Source organism: Melospiza melodia, chromosome 4 (genome assembly GCF_035770615.1).
Source record: "Melospiza melodia melodia isolate bMelMel2 chromosome 4, bMelMel2.pri, whole genome shotgun sequence".
In the NCBI taxonomy this organism is placed as follows: domain Eukaryota; kingdom Metazoa; phylum Chordata; class Aves; order Passeriformes; family Passerellidae; genus Melospiza; species Melospiza melodia.
Genome location: NC_086197.1, coordinates 68,143,114 through 68,162,906, shown reverse-complemented (window position 1 = coordinate 68,162,906; position 19,793 = coordinate 68,143,114). Strand labels below are relative to the sequence as shown.

General features: G+C 38.9%; 1 protein-coding gene across 1 annotated transcript in view; it reads left to right on the top strand.

Annotated features, from left to right (window-relative positions):
• Window positions 1-19,793, top strand: part of TRHDE (thyrotropin releasing hormone degrading enzyme) — a 210,287-nt gene that overhangs the window by 144,858 nt on the left and 45,636 nt on the right. Inside the window, exons 10-12 of the mRNA XM_063155038.1 lie at window positions 7,520-7,608; window positions 16,980-17,113; window positions 17,212-17,267. Of these exons, the coding sequence (XP_063011108.1) occupies window positions 7,520-7,608; window positions 16,980-17,113; window positions 17,212-17,267 (279 nt within the window). The remainder of the gene's footprint in view (window positions 1-7,519; window positions 7,609-16,979; window positions 17,114-17,211; window positions 17,268-19,793) is intronic.

The following is a 19,793-nucleotide window of genomic DNA, read 5'->3' as shown; positions in this document are numbered from 1 at the left end:
ATCTCTACTGTCTGCCTTCTCTAACGATTTAATATCCAAATATCACACAATCCTTTATTTAGTTTGTTACCAACTTTTCTATGCCTTTTAATTTGTAATAAGCATTAAGGTCATTAGCCAGAAACATCTGCAGCCATCCATCTAAATGCTTCTTTTACTTGCCACTATTTGTATATGTCTCAGATATACAAATATATCTGCTAGGATCAGCCAGGTATTTAACTGAAGTAAAAATACAAATCTTTAAATCTTAGTTTTTGTTCTGTGAAATTTACTTACTTTCAAAAGGTCAGATTTTCTCATTACTTTGCTTTTGTGGCTTTTTTGTGTCTGAAATCAAAGCATATGAGTTCATGTAGATGACTCATAACAATATATTCCCTTGATAAGAAATGCTAATGTCATCATCCTAACCTGTTCAGGGAATCACCAGTGTTTGCAAGGGCCACACTGGGAAACTGCTCCCTTCTCAGACTCAGGGCTGCTCAGCTGAGCATATGTGTTTATGCATGAGACTTCAGGAGTTCCATCTGGAGAGAGCTGAGAACAGAAACTAATGCCAAGGAGTTGTTTCTGATCTTCAGCCTGTTATCTTTAACTAAAGAGACAGAGTTAGCATTTTGGGTATTAAGTGGGTTAAAATAAGGAGATAGGTGTCTTAACCAGTCAGTTTTAATCTTGGATTTTCTTTTTTATGGTTTTTACTCTTAAAACTATTTTTATGCCTCACTTCCTCTCTGTGTTAAATAGCTTTAATCATATCCCTCAGTGATATGAGATTTCAGATTGTTATGCTCTCAAAATACTTAACAAAGATTAGTAAGTGTTACCAATGAACAAGAAATGGATTCCCATCCCACAGAAATTTTCAACATATCAAAACATTTCCCTGCACTGAATCAGGACAAAACTCAAAGCAAAAACTGGGGGAAAATTGGTTTAGAACATTAATTTCAATTCTGTAATTTAACTACCTTATATTTTAGTTTCAATAATTCCAACTTCTCCCTGCAATTTTTTGAATCAGCAAACTGAAAGTTCTTCTTTAAAACAGTACTTATAAAGTGTTGCAGCAGTGCCTTTTTTAAATGCTGTGTTCAAAAATCTGTGCTGAATCCTTCCTTTTCTTACAAGCAGCTTGGTTTTGAAAATTTGCCTTTTTCACTTAGAAATGAAAAAAATTCATAGTTTAATTATGGAATGTCTCTTTGTCAACACTGAGGGGATGGAAAGGCCCATGTAGTTGCTTGCATGTGTGACTGGTGCCATTCAAGGTGCCATCAGGTACCTTACTTTACCTTGTGCTGCCAACCAGCGAGAGCATCCTTATTGTCTTACAGACCATAGCAGAGGTCTCAAATACCCTACCCTCTCATTTGCCATCACCTTGAACAACTGAATTTATCCCAGAGAAACTGAGTCATGGAAGAGTGGTGGTTGGGATTTCACCTGTGCCAGCTGATGGGTACATGACTGCTGTTCTTCCAGCCCAAGATAACTCACAATTTCATTTCTCAGCCTGCTGGGGTATTTGAAAATACATACAGCTTTTGGTGTTAAGATTTCCTGAAAGTAATTGTGTAGCAGCTTTGAAGTGGAAGAGATTAGGAAAAAAGCAGATGGCAAATCATTTGCCTCAATTGACTTGATTGATTTTGTGTGATGCCATTGAATGTACAGGCTGTATATCCTCCTCTGATATCATGTTCTACCTACAGTGAGACTTGTTTTCCTGTGCTCTGATCACATTAGAGCAGAAGGCTTTATCTCTAGTCTCTTCCCACCTAAATCATTCTATAATTCAAGTTTATGATTGCCACTACACTTTAAATTAATTATCCTTATATCCTGCTAAGAGCCAATTCACTTAATTTGCTTTTGTGCAAAGCTTTTTAATTTTGTCCCTCATTTTTCTGTTGTTAGATGTACTAAATAAGTAATTTTTTTCCTTAAATCTGTGCATTGTTCTATTCTTCTGCCTTGCCATAGTTCTTCTCCTTTGATTTCCTGGCTAAATATATAATCAAAGACTATTAATGGATGTCTTCTAAATCTAGATGTATGTAGCTTCTTGTAATTTAACTGGGTTTTTATGTGGTTTTTGAGGTCCAGCTTCCTTCTTACATATTCCTAAAGAAATTAATCTGTACCAGGAAAAGCGAGAAGAACTTTTTAGAAATACAAGCAAAAAGTGAAAAATTAGATGGTTGAATTTTTTAGTGGAAGGTCACAGCCCATGAAATTCTTGAGAAACCTGCTCTAAGTTTTTTCCTTATTAAGCTATGTGATAAAGGGTGTGGAAGAGTTAGGTGTCAAGAGTTTTCTGTAATAGGAGTTTTGTGAGTGTAATAAAAACAAGTATTACTTACCAAGATGACAGAAGTAGTCCTTAGTGCTAGTTGACATGGTAATAAAAAGGCAGATGGAGCTTAATGTTGATAATGAGGTGATACATGTGGGGAAAGCAGTTCTAACTCAGATACTCAGTGGTGGGTTCTGAAGAAACTATTTTCTCTCAGGAGGAGATCTTGGACCTGTGGTAGGTAATATTGTGTAAACATCAGCTCACTGTCCAGACATGGTCAAGCAAGTAAATAGGACAGTAAGGATTAGTAGAAAAGGAGCATTTTTAAAAGGATAAAGTGTGTAGAAAAGAAAAGAATTATGCCAGTTTTAATCCCTTGTAGATATGCCTTCAAAGCACTGAAGAAAGGCTTGGTTTTCTAACCTGAAATAATAGGTAGAAAAAAATACAGAGGTGGACAATAAGAAGGATTAAGCACAGTTTCTTTGTAAAGAACAGCAGGATAGATTAGAAGTCTTTAAGCCAGAGATCTGTAAAAGCAGAATAAAAGAAGACTGTGGTTGTTCACTTTCTCTGCCATTCAAATGTAGGTAAGCTGAACTTTACAGTGGTACTTCAGTTACAGATGTTCTGTCACTTTATGTGCAACAGCCACATTGCTCGTATACTCCTTATAATGCAGGATAATAAGCCTCTGAATATTGAGCAGGTACCTTCATTGTTCTGTGAGTAATGACTAGGAATACATATACTTCTTTGTTTAGTTTTGAATCTAGGGGAGAAGGGAGAAATGCCGCTGGAAGAATGTGGTATTCACTGCTGGCACTGTGTGGAAGCCTGGTACATTATGGCTACTGGGAAGATGAATCTTGAAATTGTATGGATTTACATCCCAGCAAAAACATTTCACATTTCATTAATATGAAAAAATAGTTGAAAAGGTGTGCAAAATCTGAAATGCTAGGAACCTTACCTTTTTGTTTTTAATTACCTGAGATCTTTATTTTGTAAGTAGAGGAAATAAACTACTGCCCCTTTTCTGGTTTTGCATAGCTCTTTGCAAAGAAGCCACGGGAAACCCAATGTTACTACAATATTACTATTAATCAGAGGCAATAGTGTGAGGCATTGTGATTGTTTAGTGTTTTATGGTCTCAGGATTTGCCCACAAAGGGATCTAGTTCTTTTTTGCTGAAAATCAAGTTGTAAGCAAGTAATCATACGATAATTTTGCAAGTGAGATAATTTAAATATGATAATTTTTAAAGAAATATGATAATTTTGCAAGTGAGATAAAGTATACTAATACTGCCTGCCTAGTCATTATGTAATGTTTAAGACAAAAAAAAATCTATATAATCCACACAGTGCATAATTACTTTGCTTCTAGTATTGCATTAGCTAGTTTCTAGTATTGCATGTACCTTGACAGATGCAAGATTCTGATACTTTGTGAAACAAGTCCTTCTGACTAATCTTTAAGCAGAATGAATAAGCTTCAGTATTATGCATTGATGTAGTGCTACCAAAAAATCCACTAATGCATTCCCTCGTGCATTATCCTGTCAACCTAAGTTTAACTATTTCACATGAGCAGTTTCTCACTTGTAGATCAGCAAAAAAAAGGTATATTTATACTACCTTTCAACAAGATTCCCCTTTCCTTACATTTCTTGAAGATTGAACAATGTTATGTTTAGCACAGTTCATGTTAACATGTCTGTTCTAGTTTTAGGTGGCTCTCCTCCTCAGCTTCAGAGATGGTTTTTTTTAAATTCCTGAAATAGCCCTTAGTTTTTCCCCAATAAGAGGTTTGCCTTTAGCTGCCCGTCAAAGTGATCTGGTTTGATTGTGGAGAGGCATTATGAGGGACACCTCTGCAGCTGAGCAGCATCTCAGGCAGACTGAACACACAGTTCATTAGCATAATTTCACCCAGGGACTGAGTGGGCTATCTGTACAGGCATCTGAGTCCTGCAGACATAATCGTGACAGTAAGAGGACTAAATGGGTTGTTTCAAGCCTTGCTGCCCTGGTCACTGGGCCCTCAAGGCTGGATTCTTATTGTCACTGCAGCTCGTTTGTCACAGCAGGCAGCAGGTGGCCAGGTGGAATGGGATGCTTTTTCCCCCAGTTAGATACATACTGAGAGCATGTTGGTGGTGCTCTCAATATACAAAGAATAAATAAAGGGTCTGCACAACTCTCAGACAAAGCAGGAGGAAGACAGGAGAGTGGGCCCCCTTTTTCCTCTTTGCTCTGTAAATTAGAAGACCCCTGACAGAAAAGCACAAGAAAAGTCTGCTTCTTTCTAGTCATACCTGGAGAACACAGTCCATACAGATCATTCAGAGACAATGAATGGAAGGCACCTTTTTGGAAGGTGAGCCAGATGCTCCCAGCCCTCACATACACAGAAGTTAGCAACACCTTCTTCTGCAACAGCAGCAGAAGTTTCTCTGAGAATGAAGAAGAATGGAAGGAGAAGACAGATAAACAGAGAAAACAGCAGCAGTTAAGTAGGAAAAAATGTTTATTTTTTCCTGGATGTCTGCTAAAAGGACACCTGTGGTTCCTCTGGGAAACCACTAACCAAGAGAGTGAGATTTGGAGGTTCTGAAAAGCACTAAGAATGTCAGGAGGTCTCTTATGTTGGGTAGATAAAAGTTACATTTGCCAGTACTAATATTCCCAACTAAATCCAACATGTTATCTGGTGGGTAGATTTTGTGACACTTGTTCTTCAGCTAGATCCCCTTTCAGAGAAGGATCAGTCTTTACTTCAGCAGGATTTACCTCAATTGGAGGCAATATAAAATATTGTAAGGAAGTATAAAATTGTTCTCTGTGTAGATATTACAGTGTACAGAATACCATTCTGTGAAGCTCCTTCTCAAAATAACAGGTGTCCATGAATTTGTTCATACATGAATATTTGTGGGTGTGCATATATGTGCTTAAATCAGCTCACAGCATCTTTTATTTTGCAGTTTAGCTTTTTCAGTAGGAGTTGAGGTGTCATAAAAATTCCATGCAAATACAGTTTTAATTTTTTTTTTTGCATAATGTAGAAACTCCATGCTAATTTTTGCCTTATTTTTCTCAATCATAGTTTGCTAGGATCTTTTTCATTCTGGAGAGACAAGTATTTAGAAGTGGGTGTGTTTCTAAAGGTGATGTATTTACTAGGAGGTTTTTATGGACAGACCCTAAAACACTGGTGGGTTTTAGTGTGCCTAGTAAGGTATAAGGTATTTAGGGCAGTAGTGCATACACTTCAGCGCATCACTTCACAGCGTTTCCTGACTGCCCTCACCTGTTGAACCCAGGAGTTACTGCTGCCGCAGCTGAAGCAGCAGGACACAGCACACACTGTATCTTAAGAATCCAGTTCGCAGTCCAGAGTATTAGTTAAGCCAGAAAGGAAGGTAACATCCCCAGACTGGGAACTGGCACCAATGGACATCCTTTTCTGTTGCACTAATGCACCAGTGGACATCCTTTTCTGCTGGCTATGCTGTGGAGTGTGATAATATCCAGCCCAAGAAATGGGCAGACTGATAAAGCCAAGAGAATCTTCAAATGACACAGCTTAATTATGACACAGAACAAAAAGTGTCTGCCAGAGTATGTGCTTATGTGGAGCTCATCTTCAGTGCAGTAGAGCTAATTATTTTCCTCATGTCATGGTACTAACATTCAGAGAACGTAAAATGACATGGAAAGTGTTCTTTCATATGGCAGTAAATGCCACGTTTTATTTCTAGTGTCACTCATAGCTCTTCCAGCTGTATGGTTGTCCAAATAACTCCCATCTTTGCTGAATCTTTGCTGTATGGACAAGTGTTTCCCTGCGCACAGTTGTGTTCTAAGCAGTGCATAGTCCTGTGTGTCCTGGGGGCTCTTTGCAAATGGGTGGGGAGCTGTGAGCCATCTGTGGTGGCGGGGCAGGGCTCTGTCCCTCCCTCAGCTTCCCAAGTCATGCCAGCAAGGCAGCCCTTGGAAGCCAGCCCATGTTGACTGTGGCTGTGGAATATTTGGGTGGTGTTTGTAGTTAAATGGTGCAGGCTTCTGGGTGAGTGGAAAGGAACAAACCTAATTTTTTTCTTCAGTACAGTGGGCTAGTTTTGCACTGCTGTGTTCTAGCAGGAGAGAACTGGCCCGCACTCATCTTTGCAACATCTTAATGCAATCAGTCTAAAATTATATTCTTGGTATCAAAGTGGTGCTATATGGTGATATATGAGTTGGGGCCAGTCTCTTGCCATGCTGCCTTGCTTAACTGCACACATACTACCACTGACCACCTACCAAGGGACCATCTGTAAGGCACCTAAGGCAAAGGGACCACCTGTACCATTACTGAGTGCTTCTCCTTTACTGATTTACAAAATGACACGGCAGGCCTGTGAGGGAAATATCTACTTTTTCACTGACTGGTGAAATGCTACTTTTGAGAGTTAAGAAGTAGAGGTGATGATGAAGACATGAAGGAAATAATCCTTTCCATCTGTCCCTAAAAAATATTCACTTCATACAGTCAATTTCTGTTTATTTGGATAAAGATGTTATTTATAACATTTACTTCTAATGAGAAACAATTTGTAGTACTCTATAGGGAAGATGGGGTCTGATTATACCAGTGTATCACCAAACCCACATGTAATATGTTTTGCCCAGTTTGCATATGCATAGGTGGTCATAAATGGTGCCAAGAAGTGGAGATCTGTCCCATTCATTTTGTTTTTTTAAACCAGCAGCAGTGAAATCCCATTGTAGCTTTTTAAGAAGTTTCTAGAAGAGTATGGTATTTTTAACTTTGAAGTCCCTATAAATCAAATCATGTCTTATGTGGAGGTTTTTTCTAAGTAAATGTAAAAAAGTGTTTTTCTTTTTATGACTAATCATTTTTTCCTCTTTTGTAAAGCATTTTTAAACTAGGAAAAGCTTTGTTAAAAAGTCCTCATATGATGATAGACTGTGAAAAAATGGGAAATATAATCTAGGTTGGGTTTTTTTTTTTAAATAAATTATATTTCTTTGTTTTATTGCTAATGCAAATGCATTTCAAAATCAAAGTAACTTGTTAGAATTCACAGATCTTTACACTGCTACTGAGATTGTGTTTTGATTTCTTTGACATGATCCCTGATTGCTGTAAGAAGAATCAGTTCAGTATTTTTGTTCTTAGATTCCCCCTCCTTTGTCTTGCAGCTACTTGTGGCAGATTCCATTAACAATTGCAGTAGGAAATACGAGCCACATCTCATCAGAGGCAATTATATGGGTGTCTAACAAATCAGGTAAAAATAAACTTTCCTCCCGGTGGAATCTCATAAAGCATACTTGTGTTTTCCTCAAATGTATCTTTGGAATTGATCCTAGATAATTGTTTAGTTGCTCTGCACCCAGTTTTAACTGCTTAAAATGGATTGTGAAAAAAGCAGAGCTGGGAAGGGAGGGAGGAGGATGAAGGATAAGCAACAATCTAGATTTATAATATTGCAGAATTTAGACAGTATAATGTAAAGCTTTTACACAGAAACGTAAAGTGCTAAGTATTTTATATTTGGCAAAACATATCAAATCACTGATGAATGCAATTCACTTTATTGATGGGTGAAAGTTAAATGTAATATTGTATAATGAAGCAGATATGATGAGTATGCTTTAGAACACATAGAATTCTAGCATTTTTAACTTGATCCATAGTCTCAACCAGGCCTAAGAAATGGTTGCTGTCATTAAAATTTTCCTTATTGATCTATAAAAAATATTTGTTCTCTCTATTAGAAAACCATATGCTGGAATTCAAAAGTGCAATGTTGTGCTTGCTACGTTATTTTCTTCCTCCTCAGTTCCTGGATGATTGTAACAGTATTAGTTACTGTCTGGAGGAGAGTGAGTGCTAGATGCCAGTGGTTTTTTATCACCTAAGAAAAGAAGCCCACCGAAGAAATTTCATGAAATATTTATCTATTTCCTTAGCACTTCATGCTACATTGTCTGAGAGTTTTGGACTAGAATTAAAGAGAGTGAGGGAAGACATGTGGGAACTTGAATGGAATTGTTATATAGAAGGGAAAAGAAGGATGCATGCATCCCCTTGACATGTGGACTGTAGAGGGAGAACTGACCCTTTCTTATATAATTAGAAAGATATAGAGATTTCCCTCTAATAGAAAATAAATGTGAGAGAGGGGAGTCAAACCCGTGTGAGATGTTTTTTCTCTTTCCTAAGTTACTAAAATATGTTAGACACATAGAGCTTAGCAGCCAGAAGGACTGGAAATGAATGGTGTATGATCAGCCGAAATCTGAGTACCCCAACCTTCTAGTGGTACAAGGTATGTGCTGTTAGCCAGATCGTTTGCAGCCTATGAGAAAGTAACATGTTTTATGCTGCTCCCATGGTAGAATGATCTAGCAGTGTGCCTGCAGCCAGAGCAATTTTCATATCTAGAGAACATGCTCTCATCAAAGCATATAGGTTCTCTCTTACTTTTCAGAACTTACTATTTTGGCTATACTTTTTAACATTAGCATTTCCAGAATACTTCAAGACCTGTTTGCACTTTCAGAGCCTGCCTTAATGACCTGTTCTACTTTTGTTCTTTAGGGCTTGATTGAACTCTCATTGAAGTTAGTAGGAAGGTTCCCACTAACTTCAGAGCTAGCTGATGATCCCATCTCATTAGGTTGCACATGCATGTCTCCCTCCCTTCACTCCCTCCTTCAAAGTTCAGCATGTTACTATTATCTACATAGATGCTTCCTCACTGCCTTTTACTTGCAGGGTGCTGTGGAGGAACAAGTCCATAAAACTGCTACCCACTCTTTTAAGATCTACTGCTTCTGTTGGAATGCTTTCAAGAAATCAACAAATTAATGATGGCCAGTGTGAGCAATTATTTTGGGTTGGCTACTACATAGAAATTAAAGAGGAACCTTTCTGAGTCATCAGTCTCCTGTGTAGCAAATCAATGACACTGTGATCTGTTGTCATTATCCTTGTTCTTCCTCATTACTTTCACTCACTTATTCACTTGCTGTACCTCATTGAAAATGAGACTGTAAACTTATGACTACAGCAAGAATGGCCTCTTGCTTCTACTTATTGTGGTCTAGGCTGCTATGTATTGAGGCTGGTACACATGATTCCTGGGAGTTTTTCTGCAGCTGGTACGTTTGTTTCATGGGGATGAGGGAGGAATTCTGAGACTCCAAATGAGAATTTCCAGGTTTGATTCTTGTGGACTGGAAGAATTTTGAAGACTTTCTGTTGTACAGAGGACAGTTTCAGTATTGTCCCAGTGGGTAGTCTTGGAAAAAGTCTGCAAGCTGGAGGTGAAACAAGCTGCTGCAGAGGATATTTGGAAGATTGGAAGAGGTCACATTGTTCTTCAAGTGCGTGTAGTTAAATGCAGATATGCAAATCAATTTTGGAATAAATGCCATTCATGAGGGTGTTTTCTGTGCCCTTTTTAGGAAAGAGTAGGCAATTCCTTCTTGTTGACTAAACTGTTGTGTGAAGGAGCTTCCAGTATGACTGGAAGAGTGGACAGGAGCTAATGAACAGCTCTCTGTTGACTCAGGGATCTGTTGACGCTGGCTGGCCACCAGGCACCCACCAAACTCACTTTATCACTCCCCTCTGAAGCTGGACACGGGAGACAGAATATAAAAAAGTGTTCATAGATCTTTAATAAAGCCTGAGTTAGAGACCCCTCACCAAGTACTGTCTCAGCAAAGCAGACTTGAAATGGGAGCAGGATAATGAGAAGTAAAAACAGACCTTAAAATGCCTTCCCCCGCTCTCCACCCCTCCCTGTTTCCTAGCTCTGCCTCCTCTCCCCCAGCGGTGCCGGGATAAGCGAATGGGGCTTATGGCCAGTTCATCACATGTTGTTTCTCCCACTGTCCCTCCCTCAGAGTCACAGCCTCCTCTCAGGCATCCACCTGCTCTGGTGTGGGTCTCCTCCACAGGCTGCAGGTCGATCTCTGCATCCCTGTGGATCCCCATGGGCTGCAGGGGCACAGCTGCCTCGCCATGGGCTGCACCATGGGCTGCAGAGGAATCCCAGCTCTGGTGCCTGGAGCACCTCCTGCCCCTCCTTCTCCACTGACCTTGGTGTCTGCAGGGTTGTTCCTCTCACACGTTCTCACCCTGCTCTTCTCTGGCCACAGTTACATCTGAGCAATAACTTCTTTTTTCCTTCTTCTTGTTCTTAAATCTGTTGTCACAGAGGCATTACTGCCAATTCTGGTTGGCCCAGCTTTGGCAAGCAGCATGTCCGTCTTGGACCCAGCTGGTATTGCCTCTGCTGGACATGGAAAAGCTTCTGACAGCTTCTCACGCCTCTATGGCATTTCTCTAGCCTCCCCTCTGCTACCAAACCTGCCCATGCAAACCCAACATAGTCATTATTACTGATCATACACCTAATTTCAGCTGCCAATAGGGAAAAGGATTCAAGTTGATGACTACCACTGTGATATCTTGGCATATCACATAAATCTTCCAATAAAATTAACCTTGTCTGTGGGTTATCTGATAGAAATGAAACCATAGCAGTTTTGAAATAGCTACATATAGAAATACATCAAAACATGTTCCTCCTTTTTTTTTTTTTTGGTGATATTTTGAATAAGAGTATCCATCAGGAGTTAACCCTGTGCCTTGCCCTAGCTCACCAAGAATGGTTATTTGCTGATGTAAGAGGCTTTTCCTTCATGTACATCCAGAAAGACAAAAGCAAGAATTGTTGATTTTTGCGTCCTCTCTGCCACTGTGTCTGTGACCTCATCAAGATGGTTTTGGATACCTGTTGGTATTTTCATGAACAAAAAGATATGAGGCTGCTCTCCAGCTCTGTGAGACTGACATGAATTTAGGATGATTGAGTTGCTGCTCTTTCCTCATCTTGTCTGTCTCTGGCTACATGCCAGGGGTAGTGAGCATGCCGATCACTGATTGTTCAATATGCTGGGCAGGATCAGTTCAGATAACTGCATCTCACCACAGTTGTTGGCAACAATGCTAGGTCTGTCCGTTCTTCACAACACTGAAGTGAAGGAACACACTGGAAATTACAGCTGCACAGTGTCTTTTTGAGTTGCAGTTCATTGTCCTTTGCAGGAAATCCTGTAGAGAGGACAGTGCCAGGCCTTGGCAACTTGTTTGACAAAGTGCATTGTCGCTGTTGAGTAAGAAACAGCACAGACTTACTAGAAGGCTGGTTTGCCAGTTGTTGCCAAGCATAGTTGTTTTACTTCGGATTCTCTTTTTTTACACATTGTTCTGATACAGATAGACTAGATTGGTCAATTAATTAATACTTTTCACTTGATTGGTTAATTAACAAAACACTTTTCTTATAAACAATCTTTGAGAAAAATAGGAAAACAGAGTAGGAAAACAACACCTGCAGGTTGTTTATAATAACAGGCTATCATCGTTTATCTTCAACTCCCTAAAGTCTCACAAGCCGATTCTGGGAAAACTTACCTAGTTTTCTTGTTCTCTGACCAGGCTGTCGCATCCACAGTGCATAATATCCAAGATGTTTCAAATCTAATATAGCTCTTCCCACCTGTTTGTGGAAGGCACAATGTAGGCATAGTTTTGAAAGCTTTTCATTTTGCAGGTGCTTCTGCCAGTCTCTCTTCTCCTTACCCAATGAACCATATCATTTATGTAACTGTATTTCTGCTCATCAGTTCATATACCAGCCATCAGATGATGGTCCTTTTACTGGGTTCAGTTTGTCTGGTGTGTGAAGTGGAACTGTCTCATTTGCTCTCAGAGTGCTGCACAAAGGTCACCAGCACCTTTTCCCTGTTCTCTCCCCATGGCCATAGATGAGGCTGTTCTGCTTCAGGTAACTGTAAACCAGTCACAAAGGGAAAATCTTGTGCTAGAGCTTCCTATCCATGCTGAGGTTGGAAGCATCATGCTAAGATGGCTGCAGTGCTCTTTGTGCCTCAATCTTGCAGGTCTGCTGAATGATAAATTTTACTGGCATTGTGGAAATCATTGGTGTTACAAACTTCTGCTCTGTCATATTTCAGGGCTTGTTTCTATTTCTCCTAGATAAGTTGCCTCTTTTGTAGTTGCTATAATGATCAGTGATCATGTATCCATAGCGTTTTGGGGTCAGTCCAAAATCAGTAGTGGGTAGAAAGCCAGGAACCAGCTTTGGACCCATTCCATGCTTATGACTGCTAAGCAGGGCTTGTGGGGATGTGTTGGTGATTTCTGATGAAGCTGTACTAGGTGTGGAAGCACAGGCTTACCTGTGCATGTTTCTCCAAATCTAGAACCGACCTTAACCTCAAGTGAGGAGGTTTAGCTAGCATCCATTTCCAATAGGTGAGCAGGGCTTTGGAAAAAGACATACTTGCTGTTCCCTGGGAATAATTTTTCTGATGCTCAGTCTCCAAATAGGAAACATTTCCATGCAACTCAGCAAGTGCTGCTGAAGTAGCTGACACAGCTTTAGTCCCGGCCCTTTCCATCCCCACCTCCTATTTATTAACTGATTTGTTATGTTCCAAGGAAACACTCCTTAGATAGACGTCCCTACCGCAGTTAAAGTGACTGCTGTTCAGATTGCTCCTAATATCTCCTCAGGATTGCCATGAGATGGGGGAAAGAAAGTTCAAGGGTTGGAAGGGTAATTCCCTTCCAACAGCAAGTCCCAATTTACTTTGCCACCTCCTACTAGACAATCTCTACTTTAAGCCACTCAACAGTCAGATTCTCCTCCAGGAAGTGTTTTGTTGAAGTCAGATGCTTCTGAGCTGGGGTTTGCTGGCTGCCTGCTGGGGAGCAGAGCATTAGCTGCAGCTTTAGAAAAATACCCTTTCTTTTCTTTTCTGAAACTCAGCTGCTGAGATTTACCTGTGTTGCTTCCAGACTCCACTCCTTCATGTTTCAAAAGTAGGAAGAAGGGAAGCACTGTGAAAAAAGATCAACATACAGGTCCTGCTTTGAGCCTCAGCCAGCTGTAGTTAGGACCAGAGATACAGGACTTGGAATCTTGTGTAATTTTGACAAAACGAGTCAGAATCATTCCCCTTATTCTGACAGCTGAGGATCCTAGCAGAAGACTGCTGCTTACATTGTGTATCACCTTAGTCATTAGCAGTTCCATCATATAGGTATATTAATGGAGAGAAGGGTAATTTGAAGAAAGAGTTTTGTGAGATGGAGCATGATCATATTTCCTGATGTGCTCCATTTATTGTGCTAATCTCTATACCAAAATATTTTCTTTCAGCATGGAGCTATGTCAACATGGCAAGTGAGATAGATAGAATGTTTTCTTCTTCTCCCTGTATGAAAAGTTCTTGCAAGAAGATATGCAGGATTTAGTAAAGCCAGTATAAATTATTATGAAAGTCCTCATGGAAAACTTTTTTGTCAGCAAAATTTTGCTTGCTGTTGTTGTCAAGAAATTGTGCTATACTTGTGCAGTTGTTTTTTGCAGCGAAATGCATTTCCCCAGTAGGGATTCTACTAGCTTAAACCAATTTCTTAGTATGCTAGGGGTTGTATAAGGTAAAGAGTTAAAATAACAACTGTGAGTCAAAAGACTTGAGATGGTACTGGAACTGTGTTTAGCCCATACTTTTGGCAGTACTCTCTTGCAGAAAGGTGCCCTTCTCCCACAACTGCCCCACATGCTGGTTTTAATGGAATTGAAATTGTTGGGAGTGCTCAGAACTTCAAGCTACGTATGCCTGCTGGAGTAACTATCTCACACTTTGTGAGCAGAAAAACTGGGGAGAAAAATGAGACCCTAACTGAATTTTTTACCTCAAAACAAATAAGTTGAAACGTTTCCTCCTAAATATTTCCTACAAGTATGCGGCAAAACTAGAAGTTTTAGAGCCGTGTTATTTTCTGAGGCATCCACACAAATCATGACCATGGAAAAACAGTTTCTGATGGAGGAAGATTTAAAAAAATGCCCTTTAATCTCACATATAATGGGATATATATTTTTGATTGACTTTTGAGAGGTGAACTAAAACCTTCAAAGATGGATTTCATTCCAAATGAAATCTTTGTTGTTGTTTAGAAAGTAATGAATGGTTTAATGTAGAGTTTAACACTGAGTTACTACCTTTTGCTAACTATAATACTTTTAACAGAAAACTAATAAAAGTTTTTGTTGTGAGTGGAAACATTACCCAGGTATAGAAATGTTTAGTGCCTGTAATTACCAAAATAAATAATTTCTTTTGTAAGAAAGCATGAGAACTGACAGACACAAATATCAAATTCTAGTAAATTATATAGCACTGTATGAAGAACATGTATCAGGCAGTCCTGTAAAATAGCCACCTCTTTATGTAAGTTGGGAAAGTGTGAAAGATTTCTGTCCTTTATTTCAGGAGAAGGTCAATACATGAGTGGTCTTATTGAAAAATAATAGCAGGAGGTTAATGGTTGCATTTAAACTGACTGAAACAGCAGTAATGCCATCGTGATTTGGATAGATACTCTCTTCCTTTATAGTGATACATACTGGGGGTGTTGCATAGCTGTTACATGTGAAATAGCTTATTCTGAACTTGTCATATTTGGCTGGGAAGTATCATTCAATACTCTGTTGAAGCATAAGTAATTTCCACACTTTGGAGGTGAAAATGTAATACAAATGCCCAAAGGAGAAAAGGTGCATGTATTTTTTAATTGCATAAGATTTTGAAAATTTCCATTTAATGTGTTTATTTACCCAATTGTTTTTTAATGTGTGCTGATAGCCAATTTGGTATGCTTTTAGGTAGCATTGTAGAGGTGCAAAGATTAGCTAGTTTCAAGCAGCTGCTTTCAGGACTGGTGGCATTTAAAAGTTAGTGTGCAACCAAAGAGCATGGGCAGAAAGCTGTACTGCGTTAAGGTGGCACAAGGTTACTGAGGAACAGGATTCAAGTCTTCTCTTAATAGGATGGAGCAATGGGTTGGATCTGACTTGGACCCAAGCTAAAAAGGATTTAAATAGAGCAGCAAGCAAGTCTAAGAGAATTTGCTTAGGACTGATTGGTACTGCTCCTTGTGGAAGAAAGGACACACAAGTGTTACAGCCTTGTTCCAAATCAGATTGTCTGGCAGAAGCATCTTAGGTACTTTGACAGTACGAACACCTGAGAAGTCCACAGAATTGTAGGACTCAATTCAGATTTCCTCAGTTCTATTTCTGCAGGATATATTGGGTCCTAAAGAATGTGTCTGCTTGGTGCTTTACCACAGATAAAAGAGCAATAACAGGTGAATGGAACAGGCAACAATGGAATTATTCTGGGATTAATATTTTTAATAAGCGTATTTTTCAGAGATTTTAATGGTTTCAGAAATACCTAGGGGAAAAGAGGACTATCTATTTTAATCCTGCAGTTTTTTATCTTAATCCATATGCATAATGAAGGTCCATGAATTTAAACATATAATTGTGTGTTTTTAAGATTTGGGTCTTGCTGATCTTTGTACTTATTGCACTTTAAAGTAGTAGTTATTTGTGGGCTTGCTGTTAGTCAAGGGAGAAGCACAACTTTTATCTGTAGCCCTAGTTAACTATAATTTCCTCAGAAACTACTTTTATACAAGAAGGACTAAAACAAATAAACTTCTTTGGGAAGGCTATGTACTAGATAGTATGAGTGAATTGTAAAGACCTTACTCCTAACTTTTTTCCCATTTGTTACCTTCAGGGAGTTCAAGCACACTAAAAAATTCTCTAATGGAATTGCATTTTATAACAAATTTTATGTATTTATTTATTTTTTTTTTAAATGAATGACAAGACTACTCCTTCAACAGTGTAAAAAATAATTTTATTGGTAGAAAAAAGTGTTTCTGAATTTTTAGTGAGTTCTTGTTCATGGTTAGTTTTGTCAAAATCATTTACTATATTGAAGACTTCTTCCAGGGGTGTTGAAGCCTGATGCTTTGTGCCTGATAAAAAAGAAGGGCATGTTGTGAGTTCAGGGCATTTCTGTTGCTGAAATTTTGAAATCCCTATTTCTGCAAATTGTTGTGGAGTGCCTGACTGCAGAAAAACAGTAATAAATTTAGACTTTCAGCCCTAAAGTGGTTAATTAAAACAAGGGGAAAGATGAAGAACAGCTCAGGGGATATAAGGTTAATAGGTCCAGCTCTAAAGAGGAAGCTCTCAGTGCTTAGTAGGTAGAAGCTGTTCAACTGGAAGTACTTTAATTTAAAATCCAATGTAAAAACTTAATCAAATACATGCAGAAACACTTAAGAATCAATTTTTTTAATCACAGGTTTACTCTTCTCTCTATAGCACATTCATTGAGTTTTTTGAGTTACAATTGTAGAAAACTATTTAAGCATGGCCAGAATAAGGGTACCAGACTTAAAGCGGGTACCTCTCATAAAAATAATACTTGGCAGGAAAGAAAAAGCACACTTGAAGTTCTGTGTGTGTAAATGGCCCCCATTTACATGGGAATGTCAGTTGGCATCTCTCTACATCAGAACAGATGAAAGAAATTATTAATCTAACACGGTATTTTTGTTAGTCTTTGAATTAATTTTACTGCCTTCACGTATATTTAAAGAAGGAGAAAATGTAACAGATGCACCTTTAGAATTTTTAAATTTGAAACCAAGACCCCTTCCCTTCTTCTTCTTTGTTTCCAGAACACCACAGAGTTCCTGCTTTGGAAGAGGCAAGTTGGTTGCTGGGGAACATCAACCAGACTGGCTACTTCAGAGTTAATTATGATATTAGGAATTGGAAGCTGCTAATTAACCAGCTAACAAGGAACCATGAGGTAAGATCCTCTTCTCATCCCTAAAATCTGCTTTCATCGATGAACCTTCACTGTTTCATCACCTTAAATTGTTCAATTTTTGTGCTTGCCCCTCACAGGTTATCTCTGTCAGTAATCGAGCAGGCTTGATTGATGATGCATTCAATCTAGCCAGGTATGTTTTCCTGAAGATCATCTATCCTCATACACACTGCTGCGATAACTCATGCAACCATTAACTTAGCAGTTGAGTGTGTTTCAAAGTTAAGTGTGTTTTAAACACACTTTAGTTTCGCTCCTCTGCTTTTTTTTTTTTTTTTTTTGTATAGCTCATAAAAATGGTCTGTAGCACATTCACTACTCTTGATCAATAATTGCCGTAGGGTATTTCCGAGTCTGAAGAGATTTGATCAATTTTGCAGCAAGTTCAATTTAACACTTTGCAGATAAATAATCTCTTTCCTCTTTCTCTAATGACTGAGGGTTTCTTCTTCCGTTTCTCCCAGATGTCCCACCTCTCCTTTCTTTTACCACTGATCCTTGTGTTGTATTTAATTTGAGATGGAAGGCACCTTCAAGCTTCAGTAATTTTTTTGCCCTAACTTGTACTATTATATCATTTTTCCAGTATCTTTCCTTTTTTATAATCTGCTAGTACAGACCCCTTTTTTCCTCTGTGGTGCTTTTCAAACATAATGGAAAAGCAGTTCCATTGAGCATTTCTGGAATTTATGCAACATTTTTTGTTTTATTATGATGAGAGCTAATAATTACCTCATACAGTGCTGGTTAGGTAGTTCCTTCTTTACAAATGGAGGCAATGGATTGGTCCCCATTTTGAAAGCCATTATGTTGACAGTGAAAGTGTAAAATGAGGGGAAAATAGTGGAACATTTGTAGCTTTTTGATTTTGAGGTACTGGGAACATAGCATTAGCATAGGGTTTTGATTGCATAATAACAGATTTAATTGTAAAATTGCAAATAATGGGATTTTACTTGCACTGTCATGTCAAAGGGAGCATGAAAAGAATTCCTGATACTAGTGTCTTTAGATTTAACTACAAATGGTCACTGGGGCTGTTTGGGCTTCAGTCACAGTGTCACAGCTCAGTGATGTTCTAGCATCACTGCAGTAAAAACACAGTTGTGTGCCCTACCACTCTGTTCCTGCTGCTGACATAAAGTAGTGATTAGCCCTTACTTAACAATCCAGAGATGTAGTAGGGAAGAAGGTATCATGAGGAGAGGTGTATCCATTTGCTTTTGGCATGGCCCTTCATTCTTGCTTTGTGACATCTTCCCATTGGTAACAGTAAAAACTATGAAAAGGTCATTATTTGACTTATTCAGTAGGTCATGATTTGTGTACTCTCTGACTAGAAGACTATTGCAGATTATTCTGAAATATTTAGACTATTAGAACTACCAGATGTTGAGTAAATTCATAATCTGTTCAAATTTTATTTCATTTTGAAACCTCAGAGAAGTAGTATGCTGTTACACAGAGCCAGTACATCACCTTTTTCCATGCACTTAATGCAGTCAGATGTGCCTAGACTTCCCTGAAAGTCTAGATCATTAAAAAAAGCTGTTTCTTAAGCCAGTTTTTGTAGGTGAGTGGTTTTCTTTGGAATCAGTACTGAGCCAGTGCTCTAGGATGTCTTGTTTATAGAGTATTAAGGTGAGGTCTTGATTAAAGACCCAACCTGAATTGTCTGACCAAGTTTCATCTACCTAAAAATCACTCAAAAGATTAGATGAGTAGTGCATTCCCCACTAATTTTCTGAAGTACTTTTATGGAGATACTTGGGAATACTAGAGCCGGCACCTTTTTCAGAGGTAACTACACTAGAACCTTATGAAGTCTTTCACAAGATTTCACATTAAAAAAACCCTTGACTTTATTTCGTTAATGATGGTCTGCAGCAGACTGCTGCTGCATTTGGTCTTCATGCACTGTGGAAAAAAGTAGTGGAGCTATAAATGTATGTCTAGACACATGTGCATACATGGATATCACTTAAGAGGAAATATTCTTCCAATAGGGATATGCAGCTAGACTCCTGTTTCCAGAGTCCTGTCAATAGTGTTGCCTTGAGTGTGTGCCTTACAAGCCAGTTTGGATCTGTTTGCAAACAGTGGATTTATGGTCTGTAGTTCAAGAGTAGCAATAAGATATGTGGACCTGGCTAAACTTGCCATGTAGGGTATACTTCTTGTTGATCTTTATTACATTGTTAATCTGTCTTGGTTTGAAAAGACAGGTGTCTGTTAAGGAAGGCAGGATCCTCTCTTGATATGGAAAATGTAAACCCCCTCCCTCCAAATTACTATAATTTTGAAATTAGGAGGCTCTCAGGCAATGATATGAGAATAGGAATAACAGTTTTTGACTAGGAAAACTAAAAAGCCCCAAATTCAATAATACAAATGGAAAAAAAAAACACTGACAGAGTCAGAATATGACCTGACACTCTCTTGGTCAGGGTGTTGGTAGCAGTCCAATTGGATGGTGGCTGCAGTCCTCCTGCAGTGACAGATGTGGTTCTGTTAAGCATGGATCCTGTGGAAGGGTGGAGTTTTCCTCTGAAGAGTCTGGTGGTGGTGTAGATGGGCCTGGTTTTCCTCTGGGAATCCAGTGGGGAAGAAAGCTGCTCCTCCGGGAATCTGGTGGGAAAAGGCTGCCTGTGGTGTTCCA